General features: G+C 46.0%; 1 protein-coding gene across 11 annotated transcripts in view; it reads left to right on the top strand.

The window, feature by feature from the left end:
• The window catches only part of Lars2 (leucyl-tRNA synthetase 2, mitochondrial), a 140,568-nt gene that overhangs the window by 115,386 nt on the left and 7,858 nt on the right, over positions 1-17,324 (top strand). For 7 of the 11 annotated variants that reach the window (XM_045136442.1, XM_045136450.1, XM_045136441.1 and 4 more), the window contains 3 exons: positions 753-864; positions 7,235-7,362; positions 12,715-13,930. In XM_045136442.1, the coding sequence (XP_044992377.1) occupies positions 753-864; positions 7,235-7,362; positions 12,715-12,894 (420 nt within the window). In that variant the 3' untranslated portion in view covers positions 12,895-13,930. The other 4 variants (XM_045136443.1, XM_045136447.1, XM_045136444.1 and 1 more) reach the window with 4 other exon arrangements.

Raw genomic sequence — 17,324 nt, 5'->3', positions numbered from 1 at the left:
CCCTCACACTTTTGATGATCCTACTCCCTCTGCCCAGCTTCCAACTCCTTTGTTCCCCAGTGTTTTGCAGAAGAGAATATGGATCGATAGGGAGCTAAGAGGATATACCTGGCTGCTTAGTGACAAACCCAGAGTAGACTTGGGCCTCTCTTCTGGCCCTTCATCTTCCCACTGTCTGATTTCCTGATTGCATGGTGATGTGTTAGTAGCATGGTAGAGTTTATCTTTGTTTAACCAAGATGGAGTTACTTCCATTGAACACAAAAACCAGCCTTTTCAGTATCACTCATCTTCTTGCTACATAGGACCTGTATTGAAGCCATTAGCAAGTGAGTGCTATGTTAAAGGAAGGCCTTTGGGGCCTTCAAGAACAGTGGAACAAGGCTTGGGAATGTAGCTCCATGGAGGAGTGCATGCTTTAGCATGTGTGAGGCCCCGAGTTCAATCTATACCACCAAAAGGAAAAGGAGGAAATCTACTAGGCTTGACTATATAAAAGTTGATTTTTTTTAAATGTTTATTTTTTTTCTTTTGAAACAGTGTTTTGCTATGTAGCCCAGCTAGTCTCAAAGTCAAGATTCTCCTACCTTGTCAACCTGTATGCTAGGATTACAGGTGTGCCCTTAGTAAATTAAAATGTCCAAAAGTAAAAGATAGATAAAAGCCAGAGGAAGCACAATAAACATGTAGGGAAAAGGTTAATACCTTCATTATAAAGAGCTCTTACTAAAATGTCTTTTTCTCTTCCCTAGCAAGCATCTCAGAGGGTTGTCCTCCATAGCACTGAATTTGAGGATGCTCTGTGTGCCCTGATTGTGATGGCTGCTCCCATGGCCCCTCACATAACCTCAGAGCTCTGGGCAGGTACGTGGGAAAGTGGCTCCTCACATAACTTGGAGCTCTGGACAGGTATTTGGGAGGGAGGCCCCTCACATAACCTTGGAACTCTGGGCACGCATGTGGGAGGAGCACTGTTTGACCGTTACTAACCAGCATTTGCCCAAGCTTCTCTGTGAACATTGTTTAGGGCTCAGATGTCTTCAGCCATGGAGCTCAACATGTGGCATCTGCCCTCAGGGACTTCTCTGTCTTACATGAAAATGTACTCCGCCACTTTGAGATCATGTGCCCAGGCTGCTGTGAGCTTCATATCCTTCCCATAACTCATCCTCACAGTATCCACATACCTTGTTTGATCTTTAACCTGGGAACTTATTTTTTTTTTTTAGTATTTTATTTACTTATTTGCAAGTAGAGAGAGAATGGAAATGGGTGTACCAGGGCCTCCAGCCACTACAAACACACTATAGACACATGCCCCACCTTCTGCATCTGGCTGTACATAGGTACTGGGGAACTGAACCTGGGTCATTAGGCATTGTAAGCAAGCGCCTTAACCACTGAGCATCTGTCCAGCCCTGGGAACTTATTTTTGATCCTACTTTACAGTTGAAGAAAGGGCATCTGGAATTAAATTACAGATGAAAAATTTATCTGCTTAGGTTGTGATTCAGTCTTTTCCACTAAAGGTTATTCCTGAACTAGATACTGAAGTAGATCTGTTTAGCTCCTATATTTTCTCCCATAGTGCAGTCAGCCACAGAGAGCCAACTATATCATGTAGCTCCTCAAAACTGGGATGAGGTCAAGCATAAGGGACAGGCAGAGAGACATGTAACTGAGCTACTAAGGGGTTATGCATAGGAGTCTCCAGACATTTCTAGAACAGATCCATCCAGAAGGCATTGGATTTGGCAGTTCCACCTGCCTAAAGACCTCCCCTAATTAAATCTACTGATGTGGCTCACCAAGCACAAGCCATGTGAAGGAAGCAATCTTCTATCCTTATTCACCTGGGAATACTGATGTAAGGGGTGAGCCTCTTCAGCCTTTGCATTTGGGGTAGATGGCAGGTTCTGATCTCTGCTGGTCCCTGTCCCTGCTCACCTGGTCTTGTCTTTCACACTCTATCCTGCATTACTGTAGCAAAATATTTATCATGATGGATATGTTCATTACTTTACTTGTTGCTATGACAAAATACCCTGACAGAAGCAACTTAAGAAAGGAAAGGTTTACTCTGGCTCACAGTTGGAGGGAACAGTCTATCATGGCAGGTATGCGTGGTAGCATTAGCAGTAAGCAGAGAAGCAATGAGTGCTGGTGCTTAACTAGCTCTCTTCTTCTTATTCAGCCCAGTACCCTAGCCCATAGAATCGTACTACCTACAGTTGGATGAGTTTTCCCACCTCAGTTAACCTAATATAGAAACTAAGTCACATGCTCAAGAGACTTATCTCCTAGATGATTCTAACAATCAAGATTAACCATCACATTGGAACTAACGTGATATGGTAGAAACTAGCCTATTTCAGGCTTTGCTACATGTGACATAATGTAGCTTTTGTGAGCTGTTTGATCATGGGTGGACATGATAGAGTACTTTCCTGACATACAAAAGGCCCTAGATTCCACTGAGAGCACCCCAAATGCACAAGAAGAAAAACTATCAAATCTTATAGCTATTATGTTCTGCCATATTCATTAATTACAACAAAAGTATAAACCTACAAATGATGTAGGGTAGGGAGGAGAGAATGTGTGTATGTTTATTCCAAGGGAGAAAATGATTCCAAGGGGGATCAGTTGATACTCTGATAGTTTTTTTTTTTTTTTTTATTTCTGGGGCTAGAGATTGAGCCCAGGGCCTAAGCATGTGCTCTGCCATTAGCCACTAGCCACACCCTAGCCTCTGATGGTATTTTTTTCTGATGGTATTTTTATGCTGTGTAGATAATACCATTTTAGGCATTTTTAAAATAATTATTTGTTTGTTTGTTTGTTTGAGAGTGACAGAGGGAGAAAGAGGCAGATAGAGAATGGGTACATCAGGGCCTCCAGCCACTGCAAACAAACTCCAGATGCATTCTTCATCTTGTACATCTGGCTTACGTGGGTCCTGGGGAATCAAGCCTTGAACTGGGATCCTTAGACATCACAGGCAAGTGCTTAACTACTAAGCCATCTCTCCAGCCCCCATTTTAGGCATTTTTGTGCATCCTTTTTTTGTTTGTTTGTTTTTTGTTTTTGTTTGTTTTTGAGGTAGGGTCTCACTCTAGCCCAGGCTGACCTGGAATTCACTATGTAGTCTCAGGGTGGCCTTGAACTCACGGCGATCTACCTACCTCTGCCTCCCAAGTGCTGGGATTAAAGACGTGCACCACAATATCCGGCTTGTTTTTGTGCACCATTTGTTTTTATTTTTATTTATTTGAGAGAGGAAGAGGCACATAGAGAGAATGGGTGCACCGGGGCCTCCAGCCACTGCAAACGAACTCCAGACACATGTGCTACCTTGTACATCTGGCTTATGTGGGTCCTGGGGAATTGAACTGGATCCTTTGGCTTTGCAGACAAGTGCCCTAACTGCTAAACCATCTCTCCTACCCAAGAAGGCTTTTTTTTTTTTTTTTTTTTTTTTTTTTTGGTAGACAAGTGCTGTAACCTCTGAGCCATCTCTCCAGCCCTGAAATTTTAAAAAATTATTTATTTATTTGCAAGGGGAGAGAGAGAGAGAAAGGGCAGGCCTCTGGCTACTGCAAACAAACTCCAGACACATGTGCTACTTTGTGCATCTGATTTTACCATGGGTACTGGGGGAATCTAACCCAGGTTGTTAGCCTTTGCAGGCAAACACTTTAACCACCTGAGCCATCTCTCCAGCCGCTATCGCTATTTCAGAGCCATGCCAGTGAAGCTGAATCTCTGGGGAAAGGCTACAGTGAAGTGGCCTTAGTTTCGGTTCATTTTTTTTTAAATTGCTAGGCTGAGAGAAGCATGAGATGAACTAGCACAGAGCCCCAGATTCCCCCTTCTGGAGAATATGCAGGCAGGGGATAGGGAGATGAGGGTGGAGGCAGGCCCAAAGATGCCTCCAAGAGAGGGCTGCCATGCACAGAAGCCTGGAATATTCAGTACTCTCCATGGCGTCAGAGTGGGAGGAGGAGGCTTATTCTGGTTTTGCTGCAGGAAGGTCAGCTCAAGAGGGAAGAAAATGGGTAGGTTGTGGGTCACAGCTAAACCTGCATCCTGTACAGTGGTGGCTCTGCATGCCAGGGCCTTGCCACTTCTCCCTGCATTCAGACTTGCCTCATGTGCTTCCCAAAAATCAGCTTACCACCTAACCTGTCACCTGTATCATGGAAGGGAACCATTGTATTTGCCTTCATATGTTGGATATTTTCACTTACCTAAAAAGAGCAAGGAAGCAAAACCTGTGTATAAGAAGGGTCCTGAACTCTGCTCCTTGCGCCCCAGAATGGCCTCGCAACGGTCTATGGAAAGCTTGGCAAGAGTCCAGCACTATAAATAAGCATCCTGGTTGCTCCAGGAAGGCTGAGCTTCCTCGTTTCTTTTTCTCCAACATGGAATTCATAACAGCTTCTGCCTAGAGCATTTGTGTCCAACATCCTTTCATCTCCCAGGCATCCTGTACAACTTCCATACGGAGGATTTGCAGAGCTTCCCACTGCAGTTGAGACCTGGAAAAGCCACCCTGTGCCAGAAGGCTGCATAAAGAAATGATTATCTGCTTTCTGTGACCTCTGTCTCATTGACATGAGTTTTAATAGAATCCTTTCTGAAGAAGTAGGAGTCTCCTGTCTGTGTTTGCCAAAATACAATCCATCCATAAGTCTATTGAGAAGCACAGAAGTACAAGCCGGAAGCCACCTGGGTACCAGGAGGACATTGTGTCTTGTACACTACTTGATCCTTAGGTCCCTAAAAACCTTCATTTCTCTCCCAGTGACTAGCAATATAGGGTCACAGTAGTGTCAGATAGGAAAACAAAAAGATAATGGTCCAAGAATCAAGACAGAGACAACGGAATAGAATATACCAGTCTACACAAAGTGGTGGTCTATAACCCCAAGATGGCTTGGGGACTGTCAGTTCTGTTCATGACAAGCTGAGGAGCTTGTGCTAAACATAAACCAGCTGTCACTAAGCACTCAGTTGAATTAGACTGACCATGTATGTGTGTATATGCACATGTGTATATGTATGTTCTGTAGCATTGAAGATGGGATCCAAGACATGACACATCCTATCAAGTGGTCTACCACTGAGCTATATCCCCAGGCTGTTATTTTATATTATTTCATTTTTCTTTTAAGTAAGACTTTCTCACTGAAGGAAGAATTGTGTTGATTTACATTCTGGTCCACACACTCTACCTCATTACAAACACACACTTTGAATAGCTCTGAAGTCAGTAGCCCTGAAACAATCCCTGGTACATTTTGTAGGAAAAAAACAAACCAATAGGGAAGGAAAGATTGATTCAATAAACTGGTTTTGGAAAATTGGAAATTTCCAAATTGGAAAAATTTTGGAAAATGTTTTAAAATAATGGGTTTTTTTTCATATTGGAAACAAAATAAATTATGACTCAATTTGAACATTAAAAGGGGGCAGACAATGAAACCTTTTAAAGAAACCAAAAGAAATATCTTGAACTGATCTCACAGTATGTAAAACTTTACATTATCTTTCCAAATTCCAGTACATGAAGTGCTCAGCAATAGAGCACTTGCTTAGCATGTGCAAGGCCCTAGGTTCACCCCCAAATAACTAAATTTGTGTGTGAGTATTTATGTATGTATGTGTTAATAAAAGTAATAAATGGGGAGCTGGAGAGATAGCTCAGTGGTTACAGGTGCTTGCTTGCAAAGCCTGATGTTTAATTCCACAGTACCCTATAAAACCAGACACAAAGTGGCATGCGTCTGGAGTTTGTGTTTGCAGTGGCAGTGTGCTCATTCTCTTTCACTCTCTCTCTTTCTCTCCTCTCTCAAATAAATAAAAATAAATAAATATTAAAAGCAATAAGGAGGCCAGGCATGGTGGTGCATGCCTTTAATTCCAGCACTTGGGAGGCAGAGGTAGGAGGATCACCATGAGTTCGAGGCCACCCTGAGACTACATAAGGAATTCCACGTTAGCCTGGGCTAGAGTGAGACCCTACCTCAAAAAACAAAAAACAAACAAACAAAAGAGTATTAAGGACTGGAGACATGGCTTAGCAGTTAAGGTGTTTGCCTGCAGTGCCGGAGGATCCCCTTTTAATTCTCCAGTACCCACGTAAGCAAAATGTACAAGGGGGCACATACATCTAGTTCATTTGCAGTGGCTGAAGGCCCTGGCACACATATATTCTCTCTCTTTCTCTCTCTCTCTCTGCCTTTTCTCTCAAAATAAATAAATAAGTAATAAATGTTCCTTGTAGAAAAATCTATAAAATTTTTTTTAAGAAAAAGAGGCTCTATAGGTGCAGCTCAGTGGTGTAGCACATGTTTAGCATGCCAGAGGCCCTGGGTTTCATCCCAGTACCAAAAGGCCAAAGAAGAGCTGGGTGTGGTGGCACATACCTTTAATCCCAGCACTCAGGAGGCTGAGGTAGGAGGATCGCCATGAATTCGAGGCCACCCTGAGACTCCATAGTGAATTCCAGGTCAGCATGGGCCAGAGTGAGATCCTACCTCAGAAAAAAAGCAACAAAAACAAAAGGCCAAAGAAGGAAGAATGGAGAAGCCCCCAGCACTTTGAGGAAGAAGACTAGACAGAGTTTCCTTCCTCACTGTCCTTGTGTTTGGCCCACTCTGAGCCAAGGAAAACCTTTTCATATCTGCCCAGAGGAAGCTTCTTAGGCAAGAACAGGTAGCAGAATGGGGCTGACAAGCTCCCCCAAGGGTTCAGCAGCATCCTGTTGTCCACTGCACTCTGATTATCTGGGAAAAGACCAGGCAGAAGCCACTCAGACCACAGGTACTTGTGTGTGAGAGAGGCAGCAAAGGCACCTGCTACTAGAGAGGCAGCTCTCAGAGAAGCTCAAAGGCATTCCTTTCCCAGCAAAAGATGACCTTGGCATGTCGGTTGCTGTGCTTTTCCAAGCATGCACTTCAGAGTTGCAAGTCCGTTTGTCCTCACAGCTGCATGCTGGTCTCAGCAAGGCTGCCCGTGGCCTGGGATCACAGACCAGCCACTGGAAACACGAGCCTCTTGCAGGCTAAAGAGCTGTGTTGCAGTGTCCCTGGCCTCCTCAAATGGCTTCAGGTCAAGGGCAGTAGCCCTGCTCCCTCTTGTGAGCCCATCCCAACTGTAATTGTCTTTGGCCCACTCTAATCCAAGGAAAGCCTTTTCATATCTTCCTGACTGTGCCTTGATGTTATAGGTCTGGCATTGGTACCAAGGAAGTTCTGTGGCCACTATGCCTGGGACACTGAAGTGCTGCTTCAAGCATGGCCCGTTGTGGACCCACAGTTCCTCCAACAGCCTGATGTAGTAGAGATGGTCATCCTGGTAAGTGACTCTGTCCTACCTGTGGCCCATCAGCTGGCTGCAAACTCGTTCTGATCAGACCCAATACAGAGGCCTGTCTTCCTTCCTCCTGCCTTCAGCATGTATCAGAAGCCTGTGAGCTTAAACTCTCAGGGCCTTGGAAGGACTGGAAAGGGGAGTCATGAGCCTGTCCTGCCTCAATGTCTCCAGTTGTCTTCCAGCTCTTTGGCACCTGGCTGGGGCAGAGGGTGACAGACAGTGACAATGTGAAAATATCTCATTTGCAAATATATGTTAGAAAAGCTACATAAAACTCCTTTTTTCCCCTTTTATTTTTGGTAAGCTGGACCATTTTTAATATATAAAAGAGTAATTTCAGGAGGTTTAAAGCTGTTATGGGAGGTTCTTGTTTTGGTTTTATTTTTTTTATTTTTTTTTATTTTTTTTTTTATTTTTTGGTCTTTCGAGGTAGGGTCTCACTCTGGCCCAGACTGACCTGGAATTCACTATGGAGTCTCAGGGTAGCCTTGAACTCATGGTGATCCTCCTACCTCTGCCTCCCGAGTGCTGGGATTAAAGGTGTGTGCCACCACACCCGGCTATTTTAATTTGTATTTTTGAGGTTCTAGTATTAAACCTAGGGCTTTGAGCATGCTAGACGAACACTCTACCACTGAACTACATCCCCAGCTTTGGGCTTTATTTTGAAACATTTATTTATTTTGCTATATTACTCACACTGACCTTGAACTTACTCTGTAACTCAGCCAGGCCTTGAATTTTTGATCCTTCATGTGCCACACTCCCCAGCAATAGTTTTTGCCTAAATCATTTTACATGGCAACTAGATTCTTTGCAGCTTCTCTTCCATACAGTTTTCATACATTTGATTTGCTTAGTATAAGGCACATTTTGGGGGGAATATCTGTTAGTAGCTGATGTGGCCAAAGATGGGATAAGGCCAAAGTAGGCTCTTTACCACTTTTCTTCTGAGTCACAGATGAAGCCAGGTAATTTACACTCAAAATGTCATTTCCTTTGTCTCACCCTGGGGCAGGAAGCATCATTCTCATTCTTGGTTGAGGAGACAGGCTCAGAGAAGTGACATACCTCATCTGGGATTATTCACTTCTCTCCAGCAGTTCTCCCGTCTTAACTCTATGCCAGGCATAGAGGATACAAAAACAAAAGCCAGGTGTGGTGGCTCATCCTGTAATCCCAGCACTTGGAGGCTGAGTCAAGAGGATTACCATGATTTCAAGGCTAGCCAGAGCTACATTTAGGATACTATTTCAAACAAGTGCCTCTCCTCAGCCCCATGAGACTCTATTTCAAAAAGCAAAACAAAACACAAACAAAAATCATATAAGATGACAGGGTCCTGCCTGATCTTTATAGAGCTTAAAGCCCAGTAAGAGAGTTGGGGAAGAAAATGAATGAATCAAGCATGAATTGTGGAATGTGCCTTACATCAAACCAGGGCTGAAGGAAAGCAAATGCTATGGCTATGCCAGCTAGACCAGACCTGCTGCACCTGTGCCAGGCCCTGGTTTCAGGAGCCTCATGTTTGGAAAGACCTCTTCACCCAGGAGTCTAGAGACACTCAGCCACCAGTTCCATGCCACCTTTCCTGCTATCCTGGCTTTTCCTACACGAAGAGGAGGGGACAGGCTACACTAGAGGTTTTTCCAAAGAAGCATAACCCTAAAGATGTCTTTGTGGCCCAGAGAGGACCTTGCTTTGAGAGATGTTGATGAAAATAAGCCTCATATGTCCCTGAGAACTTGTCCTCAGCACAGTGGCAAATGCTAACTGGAGATTTCAGCCTAGGACAAGGTCTGTTTTAAGTTACAACGAAGTTTCCATGTAAAATTTCATTAAGTCAGGTGTGGTGGTACATACCTTTAATCCCGGCACTCAGGAGGCTAAGGTAGGAGGATCACTATGAGTTTGAGGCCAGTCTGGGGCTACAGAATGAACTCTAGGTCAGTGTGAGCTAGAGTGAGACCCTACCTCAATAATAATAATATATGTATATGGGGGGGGAGAGCCAGGAATAGTGGCTCTCATGCCTGAACCCTAGTGCTGTTTTTGTTTTTAGTTTTTTTTGTTGTTGTTGTTGTTTTATTTTTTTATTTATTTATTTTTTTGAGGTAGGGTCTCACTCTAGCCCAGGCTGACCTGGAATTCACTATGTAGTCTCTGGGTGGCCTCAAACTCACAGCGATCCTCTTACTTCTACCTCCCAAGTGCCGGGATTAAAGGCATGTGCCACCACGCCCAGCCTTAACCCTAGTACTTGAGAAGCCGAGGCTGGGGGATAGAGAGTTTGAGGCCAGCCTAGGCCACACAGCAAAACCCAGCCTGGAGGTATGCAGTCTGACTGATAGCTCTCTGCGTCTGGCCAAGAGATGCTGAAGACCCATGTCATGTGATGCTGCCTGGCTGTGCTCCTGTCCTCTGTTCCATATGCTGGGGACATGCTGGACTTTGCCACACAAACACTGATCCAGAAATAGGGCCTTCTCTTCATGAGCGTAGGAACATAGAAGTTGTCACACATACACACAGCATAAGAAGCTTTGAGGAGAAGATGTCTAGGGTGTCTCATTTGTGTGTGTGCATGCATGTGTGTGTGTGTTGTGGTATATGGTATATGTGTAGGACCTGTGTTCATAACCCTAGCACCCATGTAAAAGCCAGGCATGGTGGTGCATGCTTGTAATCCCAGTGCTGGGGAAGCAGAGAGGAGGATCTCAGAGAGCTCTGAGTTCAGCAAGATCCTGTCTCAAAAAACAAACAAAAGTAGGGTTGGAGAGATTGCTTAGTGGTTAAGGTGCTTGCCTGGGAAGCCTAAGGACCCAGGTTCGATTCTCCAGTACCTATGTACGCCAGATGCAGTAGGTGGCACATATATCTGGAGTTTGTTTGCAGTGGCTAGAAGCCCTTTTGTGCCTGTTCTCTCCCCTCCTCTCTCTCTCTCAAATAAATAGAATACTTTTTTAAACTGGCACGTACATCTGTTTGCAGTGGTAAGAAGTCCTGTGTGTATGTGCACACACACACAATACAATTTTTTTTAAGGTAGAGCATAAAGCTGGGCGTGGTGGCACACACCTTTAATCCCAGCACTCAGGAGACAGAGGTAGGATGATCGCTTTGAGTTCAGGACACCCTGAGTCTACATAGTGAATTCCAGGTCAGCCTGGCTAAAGTGAAACTCTACCTAAAAACAAAAAAGTAGGGCTGGAGAGATGGCTTAGCAGTTAAGCGCTTGCCTGTGAAGCCTAAGGACCCTGGTTCAAGGCTCAATTCTCCAGGACCCACGTTAGCCAGATGTACAAGGGAGCCCATGCGTCTGGAGTTTGTTTGCAGTGCTGGAGGCCCTGGTGCACCCATTCTGTCTCTCTTTCTCTCTCTGTCACTCTCAAATAAATAATAAATAAATAAAGTAGAGCATAATTGAAGAAGACACCCAGCATCAATCTCTGTCTTATACATACACACACATGCATCCATGCCAACATGCACGTGTACGTACATGCACACATATACAAATGTACACAGACAATGGAGAAAGTGAAGCTCAGATTCCACAGCTTGTGAGACTGGTTCTGAGAGGCCACCATGAACATACCTGTCACAGTGCATGTTCCCCTTGTCCCACCACCCACATTGCTGCTGGGGTCCTAAAAGAGTCCTGGCTATAGCTGCTTTTCCATAGGAAAAGAGAGAACAGAGTCAGAACTTTGCAGGGAACACAGCTTTTGTGTGACCTGTTGGAGGTTCTCTCTCTGACTAATATCTCACCAAACATACACCCTTTAAAGAAGACAGCTTCCAGAGGCTCAGAGATACAGGTGGAGAGCCATAGTCATAGCTTTGGAGCAGCTTTCAAACCTTCCATCAGCCAGGCATGGTGGCACACACCTTTAATCCAAGGAGGCAGAGGTAGGAGGATTGTCATGAGTTCAAGGTTACCTTGAGATACCCTGAGTCAGCTTAGGCTAACTTGGAACTCACTTTGTAGCCCCAGGTTGGCCTTGAGCTCATGGCATGTGCTACCATGCCCAGTGGGAATCACACCTTTTTAAGACAGGGTTTCTCATCTCTGGCTTGGTGATCTAGGTCAATATGAATGAAAAATGTGCCACTAAGGTCTATAAAAATCTGAGAAAACAATGCTGGGGACATAGTTCAGTCAGTAAAATGTTTGCCTTGGAATGGAGGCCTGGGGTTGATCCTGAGAACCCACGTGAAAAATTCTGAGGACAAGTGCATACCTGTGCCACTGGGGAGATAGGCAGTGTGATCCCTGGCACTTATCAGCCAGCCAGTGCAACCTAATTGGTAAGCCCCAGGCCAGTGAGAAACTGTTTCAAAAAGTGGATGTCATTCCTGAGGATGAAACCCAAGGTTATCCTCTGGCCTCCACACACATGCATACAAATGTATACACATAATTCTTAAAAATATGAGAATAGGGCTGGAGAGATGGCTTAACAATTAAGGCACTTGCCTACAAAGCCCAAGGACCCAGGTTTGACTCCTCAGGATCCACATAAGCCAAATGCACAAGGTGGTGCACATGTCTGGAGTTAGTTTCTAGCCACTGGAGACTCTGGAGCACCCATTCTCATTCTCTGTCTCCCATCCCTCTCTCTCTCTCTCTCTCCCTCTTTCAAATGAATAAATAATTTTTTAATTTAAAAATATGAGAATAGTGATTAGGGATTTGATTATATGCTTTGATTGAACCTGAACTTATTCCTAGTCATGTTCACAATACAATGGCAGTATTTCCCAAGTGAAAAACAGCATTAGTAAAAGCAGTATGGAGGGCAGGTGTGATGGTGCATGCCTTTAAGCCTCAGGAGGCAGGGGTAGGAGGATCACTGTGAATTTGAGGCCAGCCTGGGACTACAGAGTGAAATCCAGGTCAGCCTGAGCTAGAGTGAGACCATACCTTGAAAAAACTAAAAACTAAATAAAAATAAAAAAGCACTGTGAGGTCAGACTTGAGCAATAGGATGGAGGGCTTAGAACCATAGCTGTGCAGACAAGACACTCTGATCAGTGCATTCATGTTCTTCAGCTCCGTGAGGTTTGTCGTGTCTGTCTTCATTAAACTTGTGTTTGCCAAGTATCCATATAAGCCTGAAACTGAATTGACTGACCCATTTTTAGCCAGGAAAAAAAAAAAAAAGTTGTTCATATTATAAGCTGTAGCTCCATACTTGGTCCACCTGCCAGCTTCCATCCCTCCCCATGCTTCCTTCCCACACCATATAGCAGTCCTCCTAGACAGAGGAGGGGCTTGCTTCTAGATTGCCTCTGATCACTGCTTGTCATCGATTTTTTTTTTTCCCTCAGATCAACAACAAAGCCTGTGGCAAGATCCCTGTGCCCCAACAAGTTGCCCAGGACCAGGAAAAAGTTCATGAACTAGTTCTCCAGAGCGAGCTGGGTACCAGGCTGTTGCAGGGGAAATGCATCAAGAAAGCCTTCCTCTCCCCGAGGACAGCTCTTATCAACTTCCTGGTGCAGGAATGACTGAGGGGGGTCACTGACAAGGAGCCTCCTTTTAGGCCCAGGTAAGAGAAGGAGTCTGGAACATTGGTCTTTGTGTTGGGACAGGATAGAGCCAGCAGGCACCCTGGGTACTAGAGAAGGTTCATGTCTGTCACCGGGCCTTCACCCCATTCAGGGTAGAGAAAGCCATCCAACTCCATGTGAAGCTCCAGTGATGCTGGTGGGTGAGAGCAAGGAGAAGAGAAACAAGCCAGGCTGGCGAGCAGCCCAGCGCCCCCCCCCCCCACACACACGTCCCAGCAGTTAAAGCTCGGCAACCACTCCATGCCTCCAAGCTGCCATGCTTGGGCTCCTGGCCTTAAGGATTCATGAGGCCATTCAGGATGTGTTCAGTGGCCATTGTGTGGAACTGACTATGGCTAGTGTGGCCTTCACAAGTTGTTCTGCTCATGTCCCTGCACTCCAGCCAGATGGCCTGTCCTGATGCTTACATGCATGTGCTGGGGTGGGCTCCCCTTCTGAACTTGAAGAGAAAGCCATCCTGACCACTGCCTCGGCATGTGGAATGTGCTGCACTGAGTCCGAACCACACTCTGAACTTCTGGCCCACAGCCCCGAGCCCTACCACAGCCTAGCAGGACTTGGGAAACAGACAGCTCATGTGGGTCCCAGATGGTGACTCCACCAGTGTCATTTCAGCCACTAGAGCCATCACTAGGAAATGCAAGTTCATCGGTGTGGGACCATTGCTGCCTGGATGTCCCCTCTGTCTAAGCTGCTAGCTAAAGGGGATATGGCTAGGAGTGGTCCCAAGTCACCAGTGAGTTAGGCACCCTGGCTTTGTACATGGTCAGCAGTGAAACTCTTACCAGACCTGGCCTGAGCCACTATAATATTTACTAGGGGATGAGCTCAGCCATCCTGTGATGCAAGAGCTTGTACTGGTTTATCTGATGCCATCATTCTGAAGTGGCTGTGATGTCCCCTGTAGCCTAGCAGCTGACACATGCCTTTTCTTGGTGTAATAAATGTTTGTCACGTTGGGACTTTTCTGTGATCTTGGGACAGGAGTCACTCAGGAGCAGACTCAAGTCCTCCACCACCAGCCCTGGCTGTGTGCTGTGCCACCTCCACAGAATGCCGTAAGGAGGTGCCTGTGGTCCTCCCCCTGTGGAGCACACACTTCTCTGCAGACCACACTTATTCAGGCATAGGAACAAGAGCAATTCAGCTGTGGGGGTCTCCAGTTTGGCTCTGGTTTTGTACTGTGCCTGGGCCCTGTGCCCAAGAATTCCATTGAGTTGTTCTGGGCATAGCACATCAGGGGCCTTAAAAACTACAAATGGGGCTGGGGTGTGGCTTAGTGGTACTGTGAACCTAGCATCACAAGGCCCTTAGTTCAATCCCCAGCACCAAAAATCAAAACAAGCTCTAGTAGTGAATCCAGGCATGCCAGTACAAGCTTGTAATTCCAGCATTTGGGGAGATCATAAGTTCAAGGCCAGCCTGGGCTACATGAGACCTTTTCTCAAAAGGAAAGAAAGCCAGGCTGGAGAGATGGCTTAGCAGTTAAGGTGCTTGCCTGCAAAGCCAAAGGACCCAGGTTCAATTCCCCAGGGCCCACATAAGGCTGAAGGCCCTGGCACACCCATTCTCTCTATATCTGCCCCCCACCCATAAAGAAAAAAAGAAAAGAAAAGAAAACCTCCACTAATGATCCTAAATGACAAGAAAATTTGAAGAGCACTAGATTAATTCATGCTTTTGACTGACAATTTCTATCTAGCCCTTTCCTTTCAGCTTAACTAGGAAATGGCCCAGGGCCAACTTGAGGAAATGCAGTTGGGAAAGATGGACCACAAAGAGAGACAGACAGGGCCAGACCTCTGGAGAGATGTTTAAGAGATGTGCCAAGCAGACGGGTGACAAAGCTATAGTACACAGGAGCAGATGGAGTTTGAGCACACAAGGATAGGTTGTTTTTGTTTTTTTGAGTAGGGTCTCACTCTAGCCCAGGCTGACCTGGAATTCACTATGTAGTTTTAGGGTAGCCTTGAACTCGCAGTGATCTATGCCTCCAGTGCTGGGATTAAAGGTGTGTACCACCACCCTCAGCTTGATTACATTTTTGCACTTTGTTTTTTACTGGTCATTAAGTAGTTTAAAGTATAAAAATATATAGTATCAGCCAGGCGTGGTGGAAAACACCAGTTTTGTCAACAATGGAAGGCTGAGGCAGGATGGTGAGTTTGAGGCCAGCCTAACCTACAAAGTGATGATGCTCTGAAAGACAAAAACAACAGTACAGTGTTGTGGAGATATGCATGAGCTAAGAGCCTGTCTCCTGGGTTTTCTTTTATCCTTGGTCAGGGTGTCCAGCTGCATGGAAGGATGGATATAGCTAGGGGAACACTTGTTCCCTTGAGTAGAACAAAATCCAAAGGAACGGCAGCCCCAGGAAATCAGCGAGGTGAGAGGCTTTCCTTCCTGCCTTAGAGTATAGGTGTAGGTAACATCAGACTATGCTCACATATGCCAAAATGGGCTCCAAGAAGCTGTGACCTGCTTGAGACCGGGACAGTATGACAAACTCCCTAACCATTCCCTGTCTACCCCCACCCAAGCTCATTCCCCTTACAGCACTCCTTCCACAGTGCAGGAGCCTAGTGCTGCCTCAAAGCAACACGGGTGGAAGTGCCCCTGAGTGGGGAACAGCCGCAACCCATAGTTTTTGGGGGGAGGAGGCAATGAAAAGTGGATTCCCTTCTTTCCTGTGAGAAGAGCAATCCTAAGACAGCTGCTTTGTAGGCTGGGGACCTGCCTCAAGCTAAATGGGCTACCAAAGGCTCACAACCAGGCAGATGAGTTTAGGAAGTGGAATCCCAGTGACCAATAGCAGAGGGAGTGGGTGGTGACTGCATTGACAGGCAGTTGAGGACATACCAGGCCTAGAGGCAGCTACCTCAAACCCAAAAAGGCCTGTAACCACCCAGAGCTGACCTGGCTGCTGGCCTCCATCACCCTAGGCTGCCCCCTTGGAAGAGGAAAGAGGGAGGTGCAGCAATAATGAGGCCCTAGAGGGGTGGAGGTGGCCAGACCTGTTGGAACCGAACACCTATGACTCACCTCCCTGAACTTCATTCCCTGAACTTAAATTCCAGTTCTCATTTGGCCTTCGGATAACCACAGCTAAGCCAGACACCAGTAGTAGGAGCGGCAGGCTATGATCCCTAACAGCAGCAGTAAAGTTCATCCTTTACTGAGGACTAACTGTGCTAGGCCCTGCCCTACCGTAACATTCCAATCCTTGCTCAGTAACATACATGAGAAGGTGACAGAGCCTTGGTTCCAACCCTGCTCTGCTAATTCCTTCCAAGGTCCTGCAACTCTTGGACTCAGCTTCTCTCCTGGCTTCCAAGCCACCCTAGAGCATGCCAAACCCATATGCCCTGATCTGTGTCTCGGCAGGTTTGTCACTGTTGATGCACAGATGACCAAGCTCACAGGACCTAGGGAGGGGCTGAGCCTGAGACCATCAGTGGGGCTGCACAGCAGCTTCCTCTGGACACCATCATCAGAATCCTGACTCCAGGAAGCAACCCTAGCTCAGCTGTTGGGAGCATGTGGGAGAAGAAAGCTGGGGCAGGGTTGCCAGCAGCCCTTCCAGAGACTTCACTAGGATGTCCCTGCCCCAGACAACAAAAGAGCCCATCTGAAATTTCTGAGAGATGGCCTGCTCTCAGAGCCAGGAGCCTGGACCCCTTCCACATGCCCTATCAGGAGAATTCATGACACTGGGATTCAGAGAAGTAGGACATCCACAGAGTGACATTGTGCCTTAAGGTAAAGGCAAGTTCTTCCCACTAGGAAAGGTCAGCGAAGATTTGTCAGATGGCCTTGGACAGGACTCCCCATCAGAGCTATGGTCCACTGCAGCTGCAGGCTGAAGTGGACACTGAGCATAAGTGCCACTCACTGTCCCTGTCATTAATAACCAATTTTTAGCTGTCAATGAGTGTCACTTCCAGAAAATAGTGTTCTTTTAATGTTTCATTATTTACTAACATCTAGGTGTCAGCTTCCCTGAGTGTCAACAGACCCTAGTATCTAGTACCCATGACCCCTTAACTGCTTAAACACACCTCACTGCCTGCTCATGTCTCAGTTGTCAATCAATCAGAATAAAACTGTTGACATTACCAGCTGATACTTAATGTACTATATATAATAGCAAAGCCCTAAACCCTACTGTCACACAGCAAAGCATCTTGTCCCCTTCAATCTAACCCTGTGAGAAGGGAACAGAGAGGAGGTTCTCTTCCATGACATTCAGTATGCTGGAGGCCCTGGGGTCCCAGAGGATCCCGTCTGCAACTCTGGGATGTGCAAGACATCAGAATGACAGCAGAGAAGGGAAAGAGTAAGAAGGAGGTTGAAGGCTGGATCTGGAA

This window comes from Jaculus jaculus, chromosome 17 (genome assembly GCF_020740685.1).
Source record: "Jaculus jaculus isolate mJacJac1 chromosome 17, mJacJac1.mat.Y.cur, whole genome shotgun sequence".
NCBI lineage: Eukaryota > Metazoa > Chordata > Mammalia > Rodentia > Dipodidae > Jaculus > Jaculus jaculus.
This window is presented reverse-complemented; position numbering and strand designations above follow the sequence as displayed.